General features: G+C 43.9%; 1 protein-coding gene across 1 annotated transcript in view; it reads left to right on the plus strand.

The window, feature by feature from the left end:
- TTC7B (tetratricopeptide repeat domain 7B) overlaps positions 1–9,592 on the plus strand; it is a 151,814-nt gene that overhangs the window by 2,803 nt on the left and 139,419 nt on the right. Inside the window, exons 2-3 of the mRNA XM_015414663.1 lie at positions 78–246; positions 4,853–4,983. Of these exons, the coding sequence (XP_015270149.1) occupies positions 78–246; positions 4,853–4,983 (300 nt within the window). The remainder of the gene's footprint in view (positions 1–77; positions 247–4,852; positions 4,984–9,592) is intronic.

Below are 9,592 nucleotides of genomic sequence, written 5' to 3' on the forward strand. Positions count from 1 at the left end.
CTCAGGCCGTGCATGAACGCAGGTAATATTTTGTGCTCTCAGATGAAATATCTGTAATTTTTCTTTTTTCTTTCTAGCCAGAGTTCTTACAAGAAGCCAATTTAGTGATGGCCAAATTAAACTATGTAGAAGGCGATTACAAAGAAGCCGTGAACACCTACGCAAGAGTGGGCATCGATGACTTACAGCTCGTTGCTGTAGCTCCTTATCGGCTGAGGATGATTGCCGAAGCATATTCTACCAAAGGTAACCTGGCTGTCAGTGCGCCTGCAGCTTCCTTTTCTCCTGTCAAATAAATTTGTATTACATAGCTGACCAAAATGGAATTTGTTCCCACTAGATTCTGTTAATAGTAGCAGTGTGGCAATTTATTTACTTGCTTTTTACCCCGTCTTTCTCCCTGATGGGGACCCAAACTGGCTCACATCATTTTCCTGTGAGGTGGGGTTAGGTGGAGAGTGTGTGACTGGTCAGCCAGCGATATCTCATGGCAGAGTGGGCATTCAGACCTGGGCCTCTAAGCAGTATGACCTCTAAGCTGAGTTAGCGTGAGCTAGCTCACAGTTTTTTAGCCTCCGGCTCACACATTTTTGTCATAGCTCAGGAAGGATGGCTCCAGAGCAAACTAATTTATGCAGTAGCCAAATGGCTCACTCACAACTTTCATGCCAGTAGCTCACAGAGCAGAATTTTTGCTCACAAGACTTCCACAGCTTAGAGGGCTCATTGGCCTCTAGCAGTTATTGTGGAGCGACTGTCTTTCCAGCAGAGTGAGGATTCATGCCGGGGTCTCTCAGATCCTCATGATGCTCTAATCGCTACACCGTACTGACTTAATGACTCAAAGCAATTCAAGATAGGAAAGCATCCCTAATACATGCATATATGTTTCCTTGGGATAACTAGACATTTATATCGTCTTCAGTTTAATCTTAATTCTCTTTGCCCAAAATCACCACGGTTGGTTCCTACAATCAAGGAAACTTAAATTGTGCAAAAAACCTCAAACCTCTTCACCACAAGTAGTGTACAAACTTTCACGAGATCACTTTGTCACTTTTGCAAACTGGGAAATTGCAACTTGTGATTTTCCAGCTCGTAGAAGAAGAGCAGCAAATTCTGTTGGTTTATTATTTATACAAGTGGATTGCTGATACGAGTAATACTTTTGTTCAGATCATCCCCTCAGTGATTTATAAGCTCTCCATTTTTGGAGATCATTAGAACCTGAAAACCTAGATGCATATTTAACTTGTGAAATATTTCAGTGACGTTCTAGAATTTTTCCTGGTTTGCTATTTTGAAGACCATGAGGATTATGGGCTTATTGCTGCTTTTTTCTGTAATGTGCAATCATAATAATGGCTCTGACAATTTGTGGTGTGTGTGGTAAAGACTGGCTTTGGTTGTGTGTGGTTGGAGGGGTTGTATTTGTATTGTAGAATGGTTAAACAGTTTGTAAACAAATATTGTGGTTTTGTTGTATACGTAAGAAAAAAGCATTGAAACGGAGACCATGTATCACATCCTGTTGGGACCAGCTGAAATATCAAAATATATGGTTTCAAGGTCTCCAGCACTCTTCCTCGTGCTGGATGGAGAGAAGAGAAGGAAAAGGTCATGTTCTCAAAAACTGTTGCCTGTGTCTTGTGCAGAATGTGCTGAAGACTCGATTAGACTAAGTGGTGCTGGGCGGAGCTAATAGAGTTACACCTGAGCCTTCTGGGAAGAAGAACATAAAAACCAGCCCGTAGTTGATGTCTCTTTAGTGCCAGAATAACATCCAAGTCCCTTACAAAGGCCAAGATGGAGATGACATTTTAGAAAAGATCACAAAAAGTTCTGTCCCAGGCTGTTTTTTAAAGCTTTTGTTTCGTAGGATTTTTCTCTGTCCTGCTTAGTGGATAGCTTCATTTCCAGTGACGTTCCTAGTCTGTGTTCTGTTTCTAGATGGAACAAAGCCTGGTAACATGTGGAGTGGGGGATATAGCTTGGAATATTTTTCATTACCCAGAAGTTAAAAGGAAAACTTGATGACCCCCCACTGCTGTATCCCTTTTCTACTAGATATGCTGATGACTGATACCATATATGATGATATATTTTCTGGAACATACCTTGATGTTCCCCTTTCCAAAAGTATCTGGCATGCCCCCCCCCCCCCCCCCCCCCACCTTTTTGTGAAGATAATGTACTCTGCATGGTACATGCAAGGTAAACAAGAACAAAATTAGATTTGCCTTTCCCATATTTACGTATGAAATCATGTAGTGCTGGTACAGTTCCTATAGGTGGCAGTGTCACCTCAGTGTCCGGCTGTTTTCTGTGCTATGCACGCATTGCATAAAAGCTGGGTCTGTGATTTGTTTTAAAGAGTGCAGCAGTGTGTGTGCCCTGGGACAGAGAATTTATTTATGCACAGTTGCCTCCTCTACTGTTTGGAATACCTTCTCTTGTATGGAAGAGTAATCAAACATCACATATGGTTTGTTTCTCTCCAGAAAGCAAAGTCGCAGTGGCAGCCTTGAGCTGGATTCTAAACAGTTTCTAAAATTAACCTAAGAGGAGACCAATAAGCTTCCAGTAGTTCTGTGTCTTGGAGAGTGTAGTTCTGCATTTAGAGGTGAAGAGGTTTTTTTCTGCCTCTCATGGTAAGAGTGGGAAACCTGCCAGGAATTGTCCCATATCAGAGAGGAATGAGTCTGAGTGGATGGCAGGAAGACAAAGTTACTTGAAATATAATTTAATCCCCTCTGTCCCCCAGAAGGTCTGGAAACAGGTTGAAGGGAACAGTATCATCCTCAAGAAGGTTGCTCAGGTTGGGTTAAAGGAAGGGGGGCGATGCATTTTTGCCTCGCTGTGTTGACCCGTTGCTTAGCCTTAGAATGCATTAAAAAAAAAGCCCTTGGTTCTAATAAATTATGACGGATTTTTGCATGGAGGATTCTGGGTGAGGGGGAATGATAAGAGCCTGCTGCTAAATAAAACTCAGGGGCTGGCTAAGGTTCAACTGCAGTAGGTAGTGACAGCTCTACATGGTTAGAAGTTATGGTTATATATTTAACATTGATAGTTATACCAGGGCTCTTTTTGTAGAAAAAGCCCAGCAGGAACTCATTAGCATAATAGGCCACACCCAGCACCAAAACCTCATTAGCCTATTAGGCCACGCCCCTGCCAGCACAGCTCATTAGCACATTAGGATGCACCCCCATGTTACCAGAAGTGTGGTCATCCAACCACACCCACCTTTTGCTTCTTATTCTCTTTACCTTGTTTGTTGTCAAAACCCAGGGCTTTTTTTTTGGAGCAGGAACTCCTTTGCATGTTAGGCCACACCCCCTAATTGTAGCCAATCCTAATGAGTTTCTGATGTTGGGTGTGGCCTGTTATGCTAATGAGTTCCTGCTGGGCGTGGCCAACTTGGGAGTCAGCCGGAACTCCGTTCCTGTGCGTTCCTGCCCAAAAATAGCCCTGGTTATACCTTATATCGTTGTATGTGTGCCTGTGGCGGGGTGGGGTGCGTGTGGCTCTTTTCGGTTGATAGTTATTGCGAATGTGGCTCTGTGTGGGCCACAGAGTCAGTACCGCTAAGTTAGGAGCGAATTTTCACACTCTGCTCCTGTGCTCTGTCTCCCAGCCTGCTAACCAGTTCGGTGTAGTGGCTAAGTGCATGGACTCTAATCTGGGAGAACCAGGTTTGATTCCCCACTCCTCCACTTGCAGCTGCTGGATGACCTTGGGCAAGCCACAGTTCTGTCAGAGCTGTTCTTGAAAAAGAGCAGTTTCTGTCAGATCTCTCTCAGCCCCACCTCCCTCACAGGGTGTCTGTTGTGGGGAGGGGAAGGGAAAGGAGATTGTAAGCCCCTCTGAGTGAAGGGCGGGGTATAAATCCAATCTCTTCTTCTCTTCTTCTAACCATCTCACTGCCCGGACACCACCATGGTACTATACTTGGCAGCTGGAATAGTGCTATGATGGTGATTCATGGCTCTGTGGCTCTTCTGGCCTTAAAAGGCCCCCAGCCTTTTGCTGCTGCATGTTGTATTTCCCACCTGGATGACTTATACTTTTAGGGAAGTTTTGCCTTCTTTTGTGTTTCAAAGAGATTCTATGATAGGTTCCTAATGGATATGACTGTGAACTAGCTTATAAATTCCTGGTGTTAAAAAAATCATTTGGGTCTTGTGCAGCTTTCTCTCCTCAAACCTATATTGTTTCCTTCCAGGCTAGGTAAGAGTAATGGATTGGTCTTAACAAGCATGTGTGCAAGCATTGCATGAAATTACATATTAGTTACATGTTTCAGAGGGGATCCAGGAAACTCTTTGAACCACCTTTTTCTAAACAGCAACTCTGCCAAATCACTTCTCTTTGGTGAAATAAAATCTATGCTCCTTGATCTCCCTTTTTTAACATACCCATACATATGGCTATGACATTAGTGACAACAGTCATGCGCACCATTGCACAGTTATAGTGCAACCAGTGTTCCCTCTAAGCTGAGTTAGTGTGAGCTAGCTCACAGTTTTTTAGCCTCCAGCTTGCACATTTTTGTCTTAGCTCAGGAAGGATGGCTCCAGAGCAAACTAATTTATGCAGTAGCCAAATCGCTCGCTCACAACTTTAATGCCAGCAGCTCGCAAAGTGGAATCCTTGCTCACAAGACTCCACAGCTTAGAGGGAACATTGAGTGCAACCCTAAGAAAATTTACTCCATTCTAAGTCCATTTTAGTCATTGGGGTTAGAAGAGTGCACTCTGTTCTTGGCCAGTGGGGAAAATGCTAGTTTATATTCCGTGTTCACACATCGTATCACAGTTTCTTAAAATGAAATGTCTTTGTTTTGCAGGTCTTTGTTTAGAGAAGTTGCCAATTTCCTCTTCAACTAGTAACCTCCATGCAGATCGTGAACAAGAAATCATTACATGTTATGAGAAGGCAGGGGATATAGCTCTTTTGTACCTTCAGGAGATAGAAAGGGTAAGCTGAGGTATCTGGACCATGTGTAACAGCTGATATTCTGTCACTTGTAAGGATTTCATAGAAAATCTATTTTTTATCTTACTCTGAACTCAATAAAGTGGTATAAAATTCCTGACTATTACTGCTAATAATAGTAATCCAAAAGGTGGCTTTGCCAGTAAAGTTTCCACAGAATAACTTCTGAAGACTGAGAAACTACACTCATTAGAGCCAGTTTGGTGTAGTGGTTAAGTGCACAGACTCTAATCTGGGAGAACCGGGTTTGATTCCCCACTCCTCCACTTGCACCTGCTGAATGACCTTGGGCAAGCCATAGTTCTGGCACAGCTGTTCTTGAAAAAGAGCAGTTTCTGTCAGAGCTCTCTCAGCCCCACCTACCTCACAGGCTGTCTGTTGTGGGGAGGGGAAGGGAAAGGAGTTGGTAAGCCGCTCTGAGACTCCCTTGGGTAGTGAAGGGCGGGGTATAAATCCAATCTCCTCCTCCTCCTCCTCCTCCTCTTCTTCTTCTTTAGTGGTTTTAAAAATTTGTTTATTTTCCATCTGTTTACACACACATGATAGTCTGTGAAGTAGAATCCTAAAGCTAGAAGGGGCCCAGATGGTTGTTCAGCATCTCTGCCACGTAGTGATCCTCCAGATGGCAACAGAGTCTTTCACTTCTGCATGCAAAGGTGAACCCATGAATCAGGTAGCACCAAGATATAGAGAACAGGAGTAGCAAAGCATGCTGGGTCAAGGACCCCACTCTCCCTGAGTATCTAGAAAGTGTGATCTCCGCAGTGGGTAGAACAACAGGTGAGGAATGACTGGAGTTTGAATGTAAACATGGCTGGAAAGGAAAAAGAATTAAAGCATCCTCACTATTGCTTATTTAATTAAACTCATGCTCTGCATTTTCATTTAAGGGGAATAAATTGTCTAGGGACTATGTAATATATTGCTTACTAGGCCCTGAGCACACAGGTGTAGCTACTGTTTGGGCTATTGCAGCTGAACAGGGGGTGTCATCTGAGGCCATAGTCACTGCCTGTCTCGCCCCCACACCTCTTACTGCCCGCCTACCTTACTGCCCCTCACTGTCCCAGAGCAGCTGACCCCCCCCCCTAACTTCCTCATTGACAGCAGCTTACCATGTATGCCCAATATGGCTGCCCAAGTTCAGTGCTGTGTTGAAGTGATACGGCAAAGAGTTTGTTTTTAAACTATTTGCAACATGCTTCTTGTATATGGGACTAAAGATGATAATTGAAAAAATACATGTTCTACTTGAAATGTTAATTACCCCTATTAAACTGAAAGGAAGGCTAGTTTTCCCCAGGAGTTCCATCAATAAAAATAGGGGGTTGTCTTCAATTTGTATACAAGTTATAGATATGTACGATAAATAAAAACATTTTTGTTTGAACACATGAACGCATGAAGTTGCCTTATTCTGAGTCAGACCCTCGGTCCATCAAGGTCAGTATTGTCCACTCAGACCGGCAGCAGCTCTCCAGGGTCTCAGGCAGTGGTCTTTCACATCACCTCCTACCTGATCCTTTTAACTGGAGAGGCCAGGGATTGAACCTGGGACCTTCTACATGCCAAGCAGACAGAGTGTTGGACTGGATGGGTCATTGGCCTGATCAAACATCGGCTTCACTTATGTTCTTATGTTCAAGCAGATGCTTTGCCAGTAAGCAACCATATCACATGTTTGGGCCCAAAAAAAACATTTTCCAAAAAACAACTGTCCTGCTCATCTTGGTGGTGGGAAGTGCTATCAAGTCACAGCCGACTTATGGTAACCCTATAAGATTTTCAAGGCAAGAGACCAGAGGTGGCTTTCCTGAAATTCCAGGAATAACAAAAAATTATCTTCTGGAATTTGTGGAACATTTTAGGGGTTTTAGGGGAAGCACAGAAGTGGGGAGAGAAAGAGCGGAAGTCAGCTGGGTTGAGGCCAAGATGTGGCCTCCACCTATGGCCCTTTACATTTTAAAGGGAAAGGGCCAAACTGACTTACCATGTTGACATCACCCCTGCTAGAGGTTTCTTCATGTCGCTGGCATCAGAGCCCACCCTCTCAGATGGGAAATGGTGGGCAGGCTTGGCAGGCTCTGGGACTTCTGCGAGGCTTGGCTGTCCTATTATGGGGGGGGGGGAGATTTAAAAACCAACAACTGGCAATTGAATTGTATTGGCAATATGTGTACCAGATTCTCTGAATTCCCAGCTTTCGTTTTTTTTAAAAAAGGCTCTAGTCCCTTCAGTTGTGGAGATAAAAATATTCCTTTATATATCCAGACACACATTCCACCTCAGTCATGTAGAAGTGACCATATGAAATGGTACAATTTCATGCTTTGTAAGAGGGCATTAGAGATTTTAGGTGGTCCTGGACAGAGAGAAAGAGAGAGAAACAGACAGACAAAGCTGTGCAGGACTAGCATGTGTTCTGCTTGCTTATGTTTACTGCAAAAATGTTTACTGCTTATGTTTACTGCAAAAATGCTGTACACAATGAAAAGCAGCAAAGCTATGATTCAATGTGGTCTTGATTTATTTTATTTAATTGTTTAGAAAAATGTTATGCTGCCTGTGGCAGAATGCACCTGCTCTGGCTTGCAGGCCCTATTCCGCCCTGCCCTCCTAGGTGTTTCTCCACACTTGGAAGGGCTTTTCTTTCACTATTGGGTAACTCTCCACCACCACCTGACCATTGTATGGAATTGCCCACTGGGAGGGTCAGGACTTCCAGCTTCCGTTCTAAGTTCTGAGGCCTTGCCTCTGTGTCTCCCAAGGCCCAGTGCCTGGTTGCCATGGGGACAGTCTTGGGCGCCATTTGCCAACTGCCTGTCTTCCCCCCACCGGCACTCCTTTTAAAATAGAATGTCTGAGATGGTGGAGGTCTATGTGGTACAGAGAACCATGGCCAGCATCCAAATTTATAAAGTGTTTATTTTTAAAAAGTTTACGCCCTGACCTGGATAGCCCAGGCAAGCCCAATCTCATCAGATCTTGGACACTAAACAGGGTCAACTCTGGCAAGTAGTTGGATGGGAGACCTCCAAGGAATACCAGAGGCAAGAGGTAGGGACAGGCTTTATTCAGCCACCTCTCTGAATATCTTCCAGGCCCCCAGTAGGGATCTATCACCAGTGGTTGCTATGACTTCCAGTGCACACACACGCACATATAAAAATACAAAAAGAAGAAAAGAAAACGTTTACAAACATACTTTTAGCACAACACCAAATTGAGCAAGGAAGACAAAAGAAATAGGTAAAACACAAGTCCTCTGTCTCTCTCTCTCCATACATGCCCTATCAGATGTTAAAATAGGACAGGCCCTTTAGCTTAGGAGTTTTAGATCTCTACAAAGTCCCAGTACCTTGAAGCTCTCTTGCAGACATCCCAGCCAACCACATGGTCAACGGCTGCCTTCCCTGAGGAGAGGTCTGAGTGCGCTCATGGGCACAGTGCCTAAGGAAAAGAGACCTCCTTCCTGTTTCAAGGGGATTTCATCATATCTGTTTCCCCACCTACTGACCTGCTTGAAGGGGGGGGGGAGCTTGGCCATCCTGTTGCCTCTAGCTGTTATAGCTCTAGCTCTGTTGTATTAACATCTGTATGAAGGTGAACTGAGGTGAGCCTGGAGAGCCACTGACAGACTTCCTCCTCTCCAGTCTGTTCTCTGCCCAAAGGAAACAACCTGTTCAAACACAAAGTGGAGGCTTTGCTCATCTCAAAACTCCCAGGGTAAAAAAGGCATTTCTTCACATCACCTCTCCAGGAATCTGTCGGAGAAGGCTTACAAAATAAAAAATAATAAAAGCAAAACATTAAAAGAGGTTAATTAAAATCCCACATTAAAAACCCAGTTCAGCATTAAAACATAGAACATAAAAACAGACCACTGATAGCTTAAAATAACAGGGTCCAGGGTAAAATAGTATTAAAAGTAAAAGCCTGGGTGACCAGAAACATTTTGGCCTGGGGCCTAGAAGAAAGCAACTGATTTTTGCCAAAAGCTACCTCAGCCATTGATTCATAAGCTGATGAATGAAGTTGCTCCGTCTTGACTTGTGCTTCACATCTAGAAAATGAGAACGAGTACCAAACTAGAGGTTAAGTTAAACATGGCAGTGCCTTTGAAAATACCAGTTACATTGCTTAGATCCCCCCATTTCCCCATCATAACATCAAATGGAGAAATCACGGTCGTAAGGTCATGACTTTCCCCCTCCCCCTCCACTTTACCAGCAGCAGTCAATGAGGTGGGCGGGGGGAGGAGAAAATCGTGAATTCCAGATGTGTGTATTCTAGATGATAAAGTAGCAGAAAGGGATTGCAGATGCTTGTTTATTAATCTACTTTGACCCATAAATAACCTGAGAACTGAGTGGAGGAATGCTCACTGAAGCCCCCTCTGCTGCCCAGCAAACAATTAGTGCTACTCACCTGAAGAGGGAAGGTGTGGCAGGGTTGTAGTTTGGGTTCTGGATTACATGGAATACTTTGGGAATCCATCTGCCCTCACTGGATAAGGGCATGAGCTCTGTATTTAAATGCATTTATATAAATGTAAGAATATAAGAGAAGCCAATGTTGGATCAGGCCAATG

This window comes from Gekko japonicus, unplaced genomic scaffold (assembly GCF_001447785.1).
Source record: "Gekko japonicus isolate JY-2015 unplaced genomic scaffold, Gekko_japonicus_V1.1 scaffold1035, whole genome shotgun sequence".
In the NCBI taxonomy this organism is placed as follows: domain Eukaryota; kingdom Metazoa; phylum Chordata; class Lepidosauria; order Squamata; family Gekkonidae; genus Gekko; species Gekko japonicus.